Genomic DNA, 16,819 nt, shown 5'->3' with positions numbered 1-16,819 from the left:
AAATCAACGAACCTAATAAAGTAGTAGTAGCAAGCACCGATATCTGTTTTCAAATAAGTAGAAGAGGAGAAGGTCATCACAGAAATAAATCAAAGTATATATACTTGAAAACCACATTCAGTAACAAAGTATTTGTACTTGTACTTGCCACCATCGGAGGCAGGTTCTTGCTCACCTAACTGTAAACATGTTCAAGTCAAAATGACTTTCTTCTGCCGGCTCCCGCATCATGTGCGCGACGTGACGCCCGACAAGTGCTTGTGTATAAAACGTCACGGGAAAGTGAGCGTGAATTATGTGCGAGAGCGCATAAAGGCAACAAACAGCAGCAGGACTACCATCTTAAATCCCGCCAACCTGATGACGGCACAGATGTGATCGTAAAAACACTAAACACAATCTTAAACTACACTTACGTGTTTATAAAGCCGTATCATAACCACATTTTGCTCCCTATATGAAAAAAAAAAAGGAAAAAAAAAGAAAAAAAAAGTCTACAATAGTTTTTTTTTCTCTCTCTCTTTTCCAGAGCCCGAGTGGAATTCCACTTCTCTTTGATAACAAATGAGCAAAAGGCATCAAAAACCAAAGTGCTGACAAAATACGACTGTGGGCTGCTGCTGACGGGCGCTTTTCACAATGTTTTGGAAATCAGGCCGCTCAATCAGTCTCCATCCATCCGTCCGTCCGTCCGTCCGTCCATCCAGTAGCTAACTACTAACTAGCTACCTAAATATCTATCTATCTATCTATCTATCTATGGTCGCTACAGATTCATGTTTTAGTTAGCATTGTAAAATAGAAAAGTGTAGGTAAAACATAAGCATACAGTATGTATTTTTTTTTGTGTGTGTTATGTGCGTGGGCGGATGGAGTTGCTCCCCTCATTACTTCACGCCACCTTTTGTCTCGCTTCCACTCGCCGGCAGACAATTGTTGGCTTTCAAGCGCTTGTTGAAGGCTATTATTATGTGCCTGCAAATCGGCAGGCCCTGGTACAAAAAAAAAAAAAAAAAAAAAAAAAAAACCCTCATGGAAATAATGGAAATGTGACAGGGACATGAGTTTAAAAAATAAACAATAAAAAAATAAAAATAAATTAAAAAAAACGCAAATGTTGATAATAAACAGCATGTCCTGAGGGTGTGTGCCCAAATAGCTACAGTACACTTTTTTTTTTCTTTTGAAAGCAAAGGAAGGAAGGCAGAAAAGTAGTATGAAGCAAAAGAAGAATGATCAGAAAAGATAACGTGGACGGATGGGAGGGTAAATGAAGGCTGGAGGGAAGTGGGGAGGCCAGGAAGGAAGGATGAAAAAATGTAAGTCTAAGGTGGAAGGAGGTAAGGAAGGCAGAAAACCAGGTGTGACGGATGGAAGGAGACAATGAAGGAAGGAAGGAAGGAAGGAAGGAAGGAAGGAAGGAAGGAAGGAAGGAAGGAACTAGGATCTGTTGGAAGGAAGGATGGAAGTCAGACGATCTGGAAAATCATATACTTGGAAGATCAGATACTTGGATCAACACGAAGGAAAGGAAGTGGGAATGAAGGAACAAAAGGTAGTAGGACAGGAATCGGGTAAAAAAAAAAAAAAAAGCCAAAAAAAAAAAATTCCTACATTTCTGCATTTTTTTTTAACTCTTTGACTGCCAGGCGTTATAAAAACAAAACAAAAAAATCCACAGTGCCAGCCGCTTTTGAGCATTTTAACTCATCTTTCAAGGCAAAAACAATATTGTTTGCCTTTACTACATATACAATGCGGCTACTCAATGAAAGATCGCATTCCATTCATTGGAATTTTACTAATCATCATGAAACGTCTTTGGCAGTCATTAAAAACAAAATATAAGAAGTCCGTATTCATAACCCATCTTGGGAACTCACATTGGTTTGCATCTTTCATTCAAAGGGCAGCAATCGCGATTGGACTTTGAAAATTGTTACGAGCCACTCGGCACCGCATTCGCGTTTATGTTTCTCCGTTTGCGTAAAAAAAAAAAAATGAGCATGAATATCGACAGCTTGTTTCTGTCAAATGAAACCACAGCTGCACAAATGCTGCTGCTTTTATAAGCTTTGAACGATGGCAAGCATGGCTTTTGACCCATGTTGTGCATCAAAGGGTTAAATACTTTCTGATCAAAGACAACCTGAGTGTGTGACGTTATAGGAGCTAGCATAGCGCGGCATTTGAGAGGCGCACTGTTCCTCCGCTTGTGTTAAAAATAGAACATCTAACCCTAGACCACCATTTTTCATCTCCTTTCCGAGTCAGAACATTAAGCTGACTTGAACGCGCCTTTCTCCACAACACTAAATCAAAACACCGCACGCTTACACTTAATGTTTGTGCTAATTAGCTATGTCTCATTTGGCAAGAGAATGGCCCGTTGCGCAACACCATTAAGAGGTGACACTCGCGTCGTTACTTGTGTAGCGCGCCAAAGAAAAGGAAGTCAATAAGATAAATGTTAGTTGTTTTTTTTTTCTTTTCTGAGGAACGGTTTCCGTTTTGCAGCAATTAGCATTAGAATATAACTAAGTTTCATCATTATTCACAAATCTGCTGAAGATTGTGGGCAAATAGCTTGTTTTCAATATTGCTCTGGTTGTTCTCTTATACAATGCTGCCACCTGCTGGCCGTTTTTGTAATATCTACCATTGCTTCAACTGTTCTCTACAGTAGAGAGGCTGCATCAAAGCCTTCTGTATGCTCCAGCATAAAAAAATAAAAAAAATAAAAAAATTAAAACAATAAATAGGTAATAATACGTCTCAGTAATAAAATAATAAATCTAAGTAATAATAATACATAATAAACGTGTAATACAATAATAAATTGGTGATAAAATAAATACATAAAAAATAATAAAAAAGGTAATAAAATGTCTCAGTAATAATAATAAGTAATTTTCGGCTGGAACATATGAATGGCATTTCCATTCATTGCCAAATGGAAAGATGATTTGCGATACGACTGACGTCTCAGTAATAAAGTAAGTCTCAGTAATAATAATACATAGTAAATACGTAACACATTAATAAATATGTATTAAAATAAATACAATTAAATAAGCATTATCATGCAAACGTCCGGCTACTTTTGGAGCAATTAAAAAACAAAAAAACGTATAAATACGTCTTTGGGACACTTAAACATTGACAATAGAACGTATTTATACATTTTTGAGCGCAAAAGAGTTAAACTGTTAATCAAGGATTTTTTTATTTATTTTTTTGCTGCGGTATTTTCCCTCTACACAGTACGGCTGTAAACAGTAGCGGCATGAGGTACAAAGGACAAAACTCACATCGAGGTTTACGGGACAGCGTCAAAGTCAACATTGCTTGGCGGGATCCGCAGCTGGCTGAGTGCAGAACAAACGGCTCCCACCCGCCCGCCCCGCTGCATTAAAACGGCGAGCAGCTGCTCCAGTCCCCAGCGAGGTGTCCCCGAGGGGGGTTCGCAGGGGGGTTCGGGTTTCACCTTGGCGTCGGCGGAATAATGTTGATTATGCCACGTCGCCTAAACTGCAATCACCTGACTGAGTGCGTGGGAGATTTATAATGATGGCCGCCGCACGCGCTCGCCGTATCGATGGTGGCGAGCTGCAGTTTCAGGCATCATGCCAATCTCACATTCAACCAGACGCATGCAGTTTTTTTTTTCTTTTGTTTTTTTTAATAACAAATAGGGGTGGGGACCTCTGGGTACCTCACGATACTGATTATCTCACAATATGACCATACCACGATTATCGATAAATTTGTCAGGTAATAAATCTATTATACAACTACTCAAGACGTAAACTGTTTTTCAATGAGAAACTTGTTTCTTTTTGTACCATCGGTGAAACACAATATTAAAACTGGTGTCTTCTTTACACTGAGTACTTTACTTTTTTTTTTTAAACAAATACAAATGTCTTCTTAACAGAGACCACTTTCTGGCAACAAATTTGTGTCTTGCAAAAGTAAATAAATCAATAAAATTACTTAAATATTAAATCCAATGAAATTAATATTCCTCAGAAATTGTGTGCTGATGTTTTAAAATGTTAATATTGAAGATATAATGCACATTTGTCATAGAAACCTATGCAAAACAGAGTCAGTTGCTGGACAAATAAATGTCTTCCACAAGTCAAAGTAAGCTGATGAGTCTTCTTCTTCGCCTCAAGACTTTCGTCCATTTCCCTACCACTCTTATGAAGTGCTCCCCCTAGCGGCCCGCCAAGTAATTGCTCAACAAGTAATCAACAATGGAGTCGTTATAGTGGCTGGATATTAACTACAAATACCGCAATACTTGTGTAGGCGCATCGATAATCTATCGGGACACAAAGTATCATGATTTTCATGAAATCGATAATCAATATATCGTCACACTCCTAATGACAAACAGATCTCTGTAGATGGCGCCGTTGCATCACTTTGGATTGAGATCATTCATGGCAGGTTCCTTAGGTTTCTCAGGTTTCTGTTGCATAAAGGACTTTGCATTCAAAAGTTTTGTTTTGTTGTTTTGTAGTTTGAGGTCTCACAAAAGCAAAAAAAATATTAATGTCAATGTTCTGATTGACGTTTGATGAAAAGCGCGTTCTCCATTTTTTGCTAAGAAATCGGTGTTTTGCTGAAAGTTTACTAAAGGAGTCCAGAGACATAACTCTTTGTGCATGAAAAAAAAAATAAAAATCTCATATTTCCATTGTATACCCCCCTTTGAATTTTAACATGCATGTGATCATTCAAAATAAAACGACATGACATCCACGAGCAAAGTCGACTTCCGGCAACTTTTTTTTTTTTTTTTTTGTTATCCGGCAATCTTTAATAACAAGCGATAATCCGGTTTGTCGCCACGGAAACCTGCATCAGCTGTAAAAGTTCCTTGTCGCCTTATCTCAAACGCCCCCGTGATGTCTCCGCCGTCCGATAAGGCGTCAAACCTTGCGCTCTATTATTCAAATGGACCTTGGCGTTCCACATTTCATTCTCTCCGAGCAGAAGCTGCTTCTTTCTTGCGACTGCGGCCACCCGAATGTCATGTGGACAATGTTGAAGAACGTGTATTTGATTTTTTTCCCAGGAATTAAAGCAATTTTTGTGTTTCTAAATACAAAAGAGTCAAAAATTAGATGAGACTTTTCCTCCTCTAACAGCAAATCTTAAAAATCAAACCTTTCAAATCACCCTCGTCTACTGCGGGGTTTGACAACTGAGCGCGATCTTGACAAGTCTGGTTTAGTAATGGTTACTTTTGCTGTTTCAAGCCTGGTTTAGGGTTCCAAATCCGAGTTTTAACCTAAGACGAGGGTTTCAAAAAGTCTGACCTGGGTTTAAAATCAACCTTTTAAGTCTGGCTTAGGTTATAGGAAATAAGACTTGTAACCCAGGTTTATGGTTTCAAAAAGCGGGTTTCAAGCACGAACAAGGGTTTAAAATTGGGGTTTCAAGACTGGCTTAGGCTTTCAAATGAGAGACTATTAGTGTTAAACCAAATTAGGGTCTTATAGGGTCTGAAGAACGGATTAGGGTTTTAAACAAGAGTTTCATGTCTGACTGTAGAACCGGTTTAACTTGAAGCACCAATAAAATGTTCTTTTGTCAATGTTAACCATGTAGCATGCTAATATCTAGCATGTTTACAATCTGTTGCGCTCATGATGCTTATTTGGAATGCGGACTGGTGCTAATGTGAAGACCTGTCGAGCTTGAATGCTAACATGCTAACATGTAGTATGCTAATATCTAGCATGCTAACAATCTGTTGCGCTCATGATGCTCATTTGGAACGTCTCGTGGACTGGTGCTAATGTCTTGAATAGCTGTTGAGCTAGAATGCAAACATGCTAACATGTAGTATACTAATATCTAACATACTAACAATATGTTGTGCTAATGATACTCATTTGGAACGTCTCGTGGACTAGCGCTAATGTGAAGACCTGTTGAGCTTGAATGCTAACATGCTATCATGTAGTATGCTGTAGTTCATTCAACAAACAAACACAAAAAAGAAAACAAGAGAATTACAAAAATGCTAACAGCCAGAATGGAGGCTGCTCACAAAATTGACACATTGGCTTTATGATTTCACACTTCAGAGCCTATTTCTATACAAGCAATTTCTTTCCAGAACATTCACTTTCAACTAAATGATCATCATTAGCAGCATGTTGCTCCAATATGTTCTCATATTGGAACTTATTTTGACCAAAAAAAAAAACAAAAAAAAAAAACAATAAACCGCTAATTGGACGACACTTAATTCTAGAAGAAGCAGTAGTAGCAACTAAGAAAGTTATATATTATTATTCTTTAGTGCTAACAACCATTAAAAGCATTCAAGCACTCGTTGGCGAGGAACAGATAAAGCGAGAAATTCATTATTTTATCATCTTCAAGTAGAAGTGCTAAAGTTTTACACCGCGTAATGATAGAGCCGCGTGATCACTTCATTTAGCGTCTTAATTGTGTTAAAGACACATTAAAGCGGCGGCCAAGTGACAGTCGGCGCTCTGATGAATCCATTTTCAGCCCTCATCAGTTGCAAGCGGCGAATGCCAAAAAAGGAGCTTGGGGTGACAATGAGGCCGGATAATCAGCAGATGGCTTTGTCCTTTGTCTTTTGCTACATTGTGGGGCCCATACACGCGTGTTTTTCCAGGCTTAACTGCCATTGTGGGGACATTTTGGTGGTCCCCAAAAGTTCAAACCGCTTTTTGAGGGTCACTCCACGCTGCTCTTGTGCTTGTGCTGTCAAGGATGTTAAAGTCTTACGTCAAACTTCATCCTGCATCATAACGGATTGCGCTGGACCTGACGTTCCCTTGAACCTGTTCAAATTCGTATTTGTCTGGTACTGTTTTGAACTGGTTTAGCTTCCTCACATATCAAAGTTTCTTTCTAGGTATGGATACATATCGCTCTCGAACACGCGGAATTGGGTATGGGGTACCCCAAGGGTCAATTTTAGGCCCTCAAAACTAGACTAAGTGCAATTTCTGGAGAAATTGTGTGGGAATGCTAAAAGCTGAATGCTAAGATTTGAATGCATGCAGAATGCTTATAAAGAAAATTGAGAGATAAATTATGAAATGATGACCTCCTGGTTACTGGACAATGCACTTTACCAACTGTGCCAACGAGCAGCATCAAACACCTGGTAACGATGATAAGTTATATGTATGGATGTGGGCGTGGAAAGTGACACTTAGAAATAGTTCAATGTCTATCGCATTGAAAATGAATGGGGAAAAGTCTATATTAAACGTTAAATTGTGCAAATACTGTAAGTAATGTGGAATCAGACGATAATACCCCGGGAGGCGTGAGGTTTTGAAGCTAGTTGAAATTTGAACAGTGTAAATTGGAAGTCTTATGCGGGAGTTGTTACACGGCAAAAAAGTGTGGAGAATAAAAATCACAATAACATATGTGGGAATGCTGAAGCGTTCCCAAATTGAATGGGGAAAAGTTTATATTTAATGTGAAATTGTGCGGATACTGTAAGTAATGTGGAATCAGATGATATATACCCCGGGAGGCGTGAATCTTTGAAGCAAGTTGAAATTTGAACAGTGTGAATCGAAAGTATTATGTGAGAGTTATTACATGGCAAAAAAAAGTGTGGAGAATACAACAATAACATAGTGGGAATGTTTCAGCATTCCCACCATTAAACTACTGTATAAGAACGTCATCAGCTTCCACAGTTTACACAGAATTGTGCCTCCTGATGACGCAGGGTCAATTGTTACCGTTCAGAAACGTATTTTCGTTATAAAGTCATGGATGGTAATGAATTTCCTGCTGCTCAACCGGAACACAACAGAGGCTAGTAATTGGTCATGAAGGCAAGCGAGGAAAAACCTTTACCAAAATTACAAGACTTAAAAATTCACAAATTGCTAAAGAACCCAAGCATCATTTTTGACACTTGTTTTGATTTCTGTAAAGCACTTTGTGTTAGATTTTCAAATGTATGAAATATCCTATACAAATCAAGTTTGATTTGATTTGAAGATTGTGTCCTTTGTCGAAAACGCAACATGCGATTAACCACTCCCAACCACAACACATTTAAACTCCAGCGAAGATAATAAGATCGTGTAACACTTGAACCTGCCTGCCGCGCAGCTTCTGTTCGGCTCGACACTGAGCAGATGTTGCCCTCCAGATGTGTTAAGAGCACTTTTTGTTCTCTCGTTGGAGCGCAATGGAATCGTGTTGGCGGCGGCGCCAAACACGGGCCGCTGGGGAGGCGTATTGTGCCTGCGCGACATACGGCGAACAGAGGTCGCCATCATGCAAACGAGGCCCAACAATCACCGTGCTCATCAGCGTGACCGCTAACGGGGAGAATATACGGGAGCCAATCGCTGGGCCCCTGCTCTAATCAGGAAGGGACCGCGTTGGTTGGGGGGGGAAAAAAAAAACGGCCTCGTTATCCCGTCACGTCTGGCTAGTGATGCCCGGTGGCGCTTTGAGCGCGGCGGAAAAATAAAGTCTATAATTTCCCCTCCTCGTCGCCGGTCCCCTGCAGCCGTGCGAGCGTTTGCGCCGTCCCTTTATTTATTGCACCAATCGCGGCAGCTGCGCGCCTCCCTGCGCCGAGCGGGAAAGAAATATGAGCGCTGCGCTCGCAGGTAATTGGACGTGCGCAACAAATGGCTTCGTGGGCGCAAACGCGCAGCAGAGTTCCGCCGCAAATACAAGACACTTAAAGGGACATTTTATTGGCTGACGACAACGGTTGACATATTTCATGGGCAACAAACCATTTGGAATGCAAAGACTTCTTTTTTTTTTTTTCACTTCGAACTGTCCCAAAATTGGATTTGAGAGTTCATGTTTTGCATAATCAAGCAGTGCACCAAGGTGGAATTGAAGGATTCTTCTTTGCATTGAAAAACATCTTCAGCTGTGCGATACTTGAGATTTTGGTATCGATCGATACCAAGTAAATACTGGTGCCGATATCGCCGACACCAAGTACTTTTAGGTTAATAAATTTTAGGCCGGCACATGTGCGTGTGCTGCAAAGGAATTGCGCAAGGGACCCATGAGGAACCAAAATAAATAAATTAATAAATAAATAAATGGATAAATAAATACATGTAAAATATTGATGGGCGGCACGGTAGTCGAGTGGTTAGCACGTCGGCTTCCCAGTTCTGAGGTCTCCGGTTCGAGTCCAGGCTCGGACCTTCCTGGGTGGAGTTTGCATGTTCTCCCCGTGCCCGCGTGGGTCTTCTCCGGGCACTCCGGTCTCCTCCCACATTCCAAAGACATGCATGGCAGGTTAATTGGGTGCTCCGAATTGTCCCTAGGTGTGTGTGTGAGTGTGGATGGTTGTTCGTCTCTGTGTGCCCTGCGATTGGTTGGCAACCAGTCCAGGGTGTCCCCCGCCTACTGCCCAGAGCCAGCTGAGATAGGCGCCAGCAGCCCCCGCGACCCTTGTGAGGCATAAGCGGTCAAGAAAATGGATGGATGGATAAAATATTGATACTAGCGCTCTGATATCGAGCCAATTCCGATATTCACGTTGGTATCGATTCTATCGATACTGCGATCCATCTGCACAGCCCTAAAATCCATTAGAGCTGTCAAAATTGATCGATTACTCGACAAGTAATCAATGATCAAATTAATCGTCAACTATTTTAATAATTGAGTAATCGTTTGGAGCCATTTTTTTTAATGTTCCAAATCCTCTGATTTCAGCATATCAACAGTAATTGTTCACTGATTTCTGTAGTCCTTCACGAAAGAAACATTAACATTTTTTTTAATGAGAAAAATAATTGCCGAGCGTGTAGTACAGTACAACATCAATTGCACCCCCCCACCTTTTTTTTTTTTCTAAACACTGAAAGAATATAAATTACGAAATAAATACCAATCACTGGTTAATAATCAGTAATCAGGAGAAAATACTTTTTTTAATACACTTAAATGCAAAATTAAAATAAATCCAATTGATTGAAAAATCAATAGATTAATTTATTCTAAAAATATTCGATAGTGACAGCACTAGAATCCATATAAAAATGATTTTTTTTCCCCCTTGGTGTCATAATTATATTTACTTAATTTTTCCAGTTATTCACATTTACTTAAAAATGTTAGGTATACTTTAATGTGCTACTTGGTTCTTATATATAATGTTTTTACAGCAAACAAAGTATATTTTATATTAAATCAGTAAGATTTACCCAGTTAATGTGTTTAATTTTAGAACTACTAGAAACAAGTAAACTTTACTTGGAAAAGAGAAAGAGAGACAATAATTTGACATGTTGAAATGCTTAACGTGCATTATAATGTACGTTGTACACTTTTTATGTACACTAACGTAATAATTGCTAGTAAATGGTACTTATTCTTTTTAAAACTCTGACTGCCAGGCGTTATAAAAACAAAACAAAAAAATCCACAGTGCCAGCCGCTTTTGAGCATTTTAACTCATCTTTCAAGGCAAAAAGAATATTGTTTGCCTTTACTACATATACAATGTGGGTACGAAATGAAAGATCGCATTCCATTCATCGGAATTTTACTAATCATCATGAAACGTCTTTGGCAGTCAAAGAGTTAAATAAACTAATAAGATGCAAGTAAAATTTACTTGAAAAATCCTCTTCTGAAATTTACTTAGATTTTCTGAGTAAAAAAAGAAAAACTTTTATAGTTTTTTTTTTTATAGTGTACAGACAGAATGAAAGTCAGTATACATAAATAAATAAAAATAGCTGTATAGCACTTTGCAACCTACAAGGCACTTTCCTGTCATCAACCATCAAACTACTGCAAATTTTGAAGCCGATCACATGGAAAATGGCGGGAAAAACATGTTTGAAAGACGGCGGGCGAACATCAAACGTTTTGCTGCTGATATTTACGTGCCAGAGACACTCGATGAGATGAAAAGACGGAATTGTAGGCTGACAACAGGTCATGTTGAAAACCTTTCAGAGATTCATCTTCGGGCTGGGCGTAAATGGCCTTTACTGCTGAGAATTAGATGTCAAATATATAAAAAAAATAAAATAAAAAAATAAAAAAATGGGGAGGATTTCTTGGCAAGCGCAACACATGAGTGCACTTCCAACCGAGCCAGGAAAGGACGAAGAGTCCAATTATGCAGACCAGTGAAGCAACCCATAATGATCGCTGAAGAATCATAACTTGGGGTCCAGGTGCAAACTTCTCCAAATTCTCGCTTTTTCAGTCCGATGATGCTCATAAAAAGGCAAGGCGAGGCAAAAAGTGTGGAAAACAAAACCCGCACTTACTGCTGATCCATCGAGCGTTGGGGTCGTGGACCTTGAAATCTTTCCCAAAAAGGTCCTCCACCGTCACTTTGCCCTTGAGAGCCAGACGGTCATCTTCACCTGGAAACACAAAGAAACAGTGAGGTGGGAATATGAGCGTGAATATCTATTTTGCCCTCTGCAGGTTTCGAGCGTACAAAGCGTAACTTCATTTGCTCCCAAAAACGTACAAATACATTTTATTTGAAATGTTTTAAGTGTCCCAAAGACGTATTTATATATATATTTTTTTTATGGTTTCTTTTATGCTAGAGCATACAGAAGGCTTTGATGCAGCCTCTCAACTATAGAGAACGGATAAAGCAAAGATAGTAATTACAAAAACGGCCAGCAGGTGGCAACAGAGTATAAGAGATCAACCAGGGCCATGTTGAAAACGAGCTCTTTTCCCCACTGTTTTCACCAGGAATGTGAATATTGATGAAACTTAGCTATATTCTAATGCTAACTGCTGCAAAACGGATCGAAATATACTTTATTTTCCTGATGAAAGAAGAGACTCTAATCGTTCTTTTGGTAGGTTCCATGTTTTTTTTTTTTATAGCAATAGAACACAATATTCTGTGGCCCTTGCAAAATCAGTCCAAATCCAGTAAAACAGCGAAGGGGGTTGCTGCTTCAGTGAAAATGGCTGTGAGTGAATGAAGACGGCACAGGGGAAGCAGAGACCGATACCTCAGATCAGCTTTAATTGAGAGCAGCAACCTTCCCTGCTGCCACAAACTCTTCATTTCATCTTCATTTCAATCCCACATCCCCACAATACCGGACCTGATTAACCTTTCAGTTGCTTTCGCTTTAAAAACACATTTTGTTGAGATTTATTTCCCCCCGCAAGGAATCTCCTGGCAAGACAAGGCGAAGCAGACATTTTGGGATCAAAGTTGCGTCGTATCGGCGGGAATCCGTCAGCTTAACCGCGGCTGTCAGTTTGCAACGTCTCGACTCCAGTCTCTTTCTTTTGGAGCGTGTTCAAAGACGGCACAGGCAAAGTGCGGACACGGCGGGAATGTTGCTAATTACACAGGCTACTACACTTCGGCTCCAAACGACAGCAAAAAAATGACAAATAGGATCTGAAAGGAGCTGATTCAGCAGACTTGAAAATGTGAAAACTATAATTACCGTTATCGGATAGTACGATTTCAATTGCATGCACTAAAAATAAAAACAAAACAAACAAAAACTGGCCAATAAGGTTAGGGGTAAAAATTTTAGTAATTACAAAAACGGCAAGCAGGTGGCAGCAGAGTATAAGAGATCAACCAGGGCCATGTCACAACAAGCTCTTTTAGTCAGTCTTTTCACCAGGAATGTGAATATCGATAAAACTTAGCTATATTCTAATTCTAACTGCTGTAAAACATAAACAGATCGAAATATACTTTTTTTTCAGATGAAAGAAGAAACTTTAATCTTTCTTTTGGTAGGTTCCATGTTTTGATAGCAATAGAACACAATATTCTGTGGGCCTTGCTAAATCAGTCAAAATCCAGTAAAAGAGCCGGGAGCGAAAGGAGTTGCTTCAGTGAACATTAAAATTAATATAGTCACCTGAATAAAATGAATCCAAAGTGACTCAAATCCAAAGTGTTAAGTTTGATAAACTCATAATTAATTAAACTTAATGTATTCACTTTGGACGAACTTAATTCAATCGTGTGTTACCAATTGAAGGGATTTTTTTTTTTTTTTTAAGTTGGTCACCGATTCAATTTGTAATCTTAAGTTATTTCAACAATTCTCTTTTTAGAGTGTAGGGTAGGCTAAATTCTGGTTCAGCTAGTATTTAGGTTGAGTTAGGTTAGCGTTTGGTAAGGTAGGTTAGGCCAAGAAGGTTGGTTAAAGTGGCTCAGGTTAGTAGGTTAGGTTAGAGCATGGGTAGGCTACAGTTCGATAGGGTGAGGGTCTGGTTGGGTTCGATTAGGTCAAGGTTCACAAGCTGCAAATCAAATGTCAAGTTAGCTAAAGATTTGATGATGACAAGATAGTTTACCCCGAAAACCCTCCAAGACTTGTGCAATTTGTATTCCAACCTTGCAGCTAGCAGATGGCATCATTGACATTTTTTGTCCATAACAACTCGCTCCAGTACACAAGCTGTGTTGACCATTTCATATTAAGTACGTGCTCAGCGGGTTATGGTGCAGGTTTATTGTAATGGAATGCCATCTCTTCAGCTTCCTCCAAAAATAGTTTGCTGTGCAATTGCCTTCTAAAAGCCAGTGAATCGTGTTGAATTTCAGCCTTTTGGATTTGGAGCGAGAGGCCCAAAAAACATCAAAGAGCATCTTTAGTGATCAATCCAACAAAGTGTGAAGTTAAGTGATTCGCTTCAAAAGTTTTCAGAAGTCGATGAGGACGCGCGAGCGGCAACTCATCTTGACGCAACGACACGACGATGCGAAAGTAACAAGACGTCAGACACGCAAACGGAATTTCAACTCAAATGCGTTTGTGTGTGTGCGTGTGTGCGTTTGTGTCATATTGCGTCGAACAGATGGACGCGCAGCCGTTAATCCTCTCCGACGTCTTCACGGAAAGACAAACACCTCTGAAGGCACCGCCGGTAGATTATCTTTTGCGAGGAGTCACGTCAGATGGTGAGGTTGAAAGGATAAACGACGCCTTTTTTTCACTCACTTACGATAACCAGATGTACGGATTAAAAGGCCGACTTGGACAGATGAATTAGTTCTTATAAATAGCAAGGAGCAAATCCCTTTCCTTGGCTCAACGTCTCTCCTTTATCTCAAACTGGGAGCGCTGTCAGCAGTTTCTGTATGCTAATGCTATCGCTAGCTGACCTCATTTTCACCACGATACAAAGTGGCCAATCTGGAAATGTCTTTATGCTGCAAGGACAGGAAGTGACTTCTTCACTGAAATCCCAAAACCTTCAACAAACAGCGTTGAATTTGCAAGGATCACATCAGACTCACAATTTCCAAAAAGAAGAAGAAGAAGATAAAGAAGGTAGAAGAAGAAGAAGAAGGTAGAAGAAGAAGAAGAAGGTAGAAGAAGAAGGTAGAAGAAGAAAAAGAAGAAGAAGAAGAAGAAGAAGGTACAAGAAGAAGAAGGTAGAAGAAGAAGAGGTAGAAGAAGAAGAAGAAGTAAAAGAAGAAGAAGAAGAGGTAAAAGAAGACGACAACGATGAAGAAGAAGAAGAAGAAAAGGTAAAAGAAGAAGAGAAGGTAGAAGAAGAAGAGAAGGTAGAAGAAGAAGAGAAAGTAGAAGACGAATAGGAGGAGGTAGAAGAAGAGGAGGTAGAAGAAAAAGAAGAAGAGTTATAAGAAGACGAAGATCTTTGTAAAAAAAAATATATAAATATCAATGTATACTCTGAAGTGACAAAAATGTATGTTTCTTCTTTGTGATACAGTTTTTTACTGGTCTGACTTACAAATCAGAAAAATAGCAAGAAAACAGGAAACATTGAGGCAATTGATGACGTTATGGTCACAAATGAAAACCTTGCGACATAGTGAAGCCTCACTAACCGAACCGCGAATGAGTGAGGGAACACTGCCCGTCAAATTCGAGTTGGCCAAAGAAACTGAAATCAAGCTTACCTGTTATGAATGTTGCACTTTTTAATCTTCTTGTTGGAGAACAGCAACAATTTCAAAAGTACCAAATTTTTGAACAGTTGGATGTTCATTGAAAAGTTCAGAGAAGGCCAAATGAAGTCATTTTTGCTTTTGCTACGCCAGCTACATGTTGTCTGCTAAGCACGCTTTAGCCCACATTAGGATAGGCCACCCCTCACTGCTCCACCCCCACACGGAATATCATGAAACTGGACGTGCTGAGGATTTGACTCCGATCTGAATTGGCCTTTTTCTTGCCCATTACGTCAACAAACTCTCATTGAAATGAACGAAGGCGGCTTTCGTTTTACGCACGTGATACGTCATCACGATCACGTGACCAGGATAATGGCGTTCGCCACGGTACGTTCGTATTTTGATACATAATCGGTTTAAAATAAAATTCAGGGAATAAGATGCCAGACATATTTGCACTTTTATTCTTTATACACAATGCCTAATCCACTACTGGAAAATGAGTTATGTCTTTATCCCTTGAAGGTCAACCTGAGCTTGCTGGTTAACAAAGTGCGAAGGACTGTTGGACAGCCGAATTTTATGAGCCACCTTGGCCAAAGTGATCGTTGAGCAAAGGACAGCCACGTTGCACCTTCTTTGCATTGTCTGCGCTTATCGTTTATTGGCGAGCTAATGGGTGCGTCTGATGCGCATGATAATGGCTGTGCAAAGCGAGCAGCGAACAAACCCCACCCCCCACCAACGCTGGGCGTACCTGGTGTCAACAGGATGACGGAGGTGACGATCAACGAGCAGATGACCAGAATGACAAGGAGGGCGATCGCTATTCCCTTCCAGTTCCTCTGCGGCGGGTTGCTGCCCACCAACTCCTACAAAATGAGAGGGGGAGGGGGGGGGGGACAGATGCGTTGTGGGAGTCAATCAGGGAGCAATTTGCAAGACAAGATGACAGAAAATTGAAAGGAGCAGAGTGACGATCGCGAACCACCTAACAAGATGAATCAAAGGAAGCACAGTACAAAAGGGGGAGGGGGGTATTTACGCTGGGGGGTGAAAACAGTTGCTGCCTCGTGGATTTCAAGGAGAAAAACAAGGGTGGCGGTGGGAGGAGGAAGAGGAGGATGAGGAAGATGAATTTTCCTAATGATCCGCGCGCGGGCCCGCCGACGGATTTGACAAGCAAACACAACCTGTGACACATCTGCGCATTGAACGCATCGCGGCGGATGAGGAGAGGAGAGGCGGGCAGGCAGGCGGGCTCCGGGGCTCGCTAGTTAAAAACAACCTTGACAACCTTGCAAAAGTGTCACAGCACAATATCGACACGCTCACTCACAAGACTTGGGACAAAAGCAGAAAACTGACGTTTGGAGGGGGATTACGTGACAAAGCTCGTTTTTATTTCTTTAATGAGACGTTATGAGCGTATAACATGAATTCCCCAAGCAAAAAACTACTTGCGAGAAAGAGCCAAAATGGCACACAAATTGCAGAACGGAACACATGACAGAACGCTCTTCCTGCAAACTGGGGAAAATCGAGAGTATTTGCAACCCCGTTTATAATTAGCAAGAGATGCCATAAGACGGTGGCAAAGCACTACTTTTAAGTTTGACAAGGATGAGGCCTGTCTGAATCAAGCTCCTCCCCTCAAAACTTCAACATCCACTGGAACTTGGTTTTCGTATGCCCTAGCTTTTTTTTTGTCAAGATTTTGTCAGTTTCTATTTATCCACTTGTTTTTCATTAATCCTTGTACGGCGAAAACAAATTAACCCTCTGGTTCAATTTGAGTCAAGAGTTGGCACCCTCTTGGAAGTGTGATAACTAAGTCATTTCTGAATATTTTTTTACTTTTGATTACTCAAAATGTTCAGTGGCATCAGGCCTATTCTTACATGTATAGTTTTT

The 16,819-nt window shown here is 40.2% G+C and overlaps 1 protein-coding gene across 4 annotated transcripts in view; it reads right to left on the bottom strand.

Moving 5' to 3' along the window:
- dpp6a (dipeptidyl-peptidase 6a) overlaps nt 1-16,819 on the bottom strand; it is a 195,526-nt gene that overhangs the window by 52,878 nt on the left and 125,829 nt on the right. For all 4 annotated transcript variants that reach the window (XM_077508715.1, XM_077508718.1, XM_077508717.1 and 1 more), the window contains exons 2-3: nt 15,663-15,777; nt 11,301-11,399 (exon numbers count right to left, since the gene is read on the bottom strand). In XM_077508715.1, the coding sequence (XP_077364841.1) occupies nt 11,301-11,399; nt 15,663-15,777 (214 nt within the window). The remainder of the gene's footprint in view (nt 1-11,300; nt 11,400-15,662; nt 15,778-16,819) is intronic.

Source organism: Festucalex cinctus, chromosome 20, assembly GCF_051991245.1.
Source record: "Festucalex cinctus isolate MCC-2025b chromosome 20, RoL_Fcin_1.0, whole genome shotgun sequence".
Classification (NCBI taxonomy): domain Eukaryota; kingdom Metazoa; phylum Chordata; class Actinopteri; order Syngnathiformes; family Syngnathidae; genus Festucalex; species Festucalex cinctus.
This window is presented reverse-complemented; position numbering and strand designations above follow the sequence as displayed.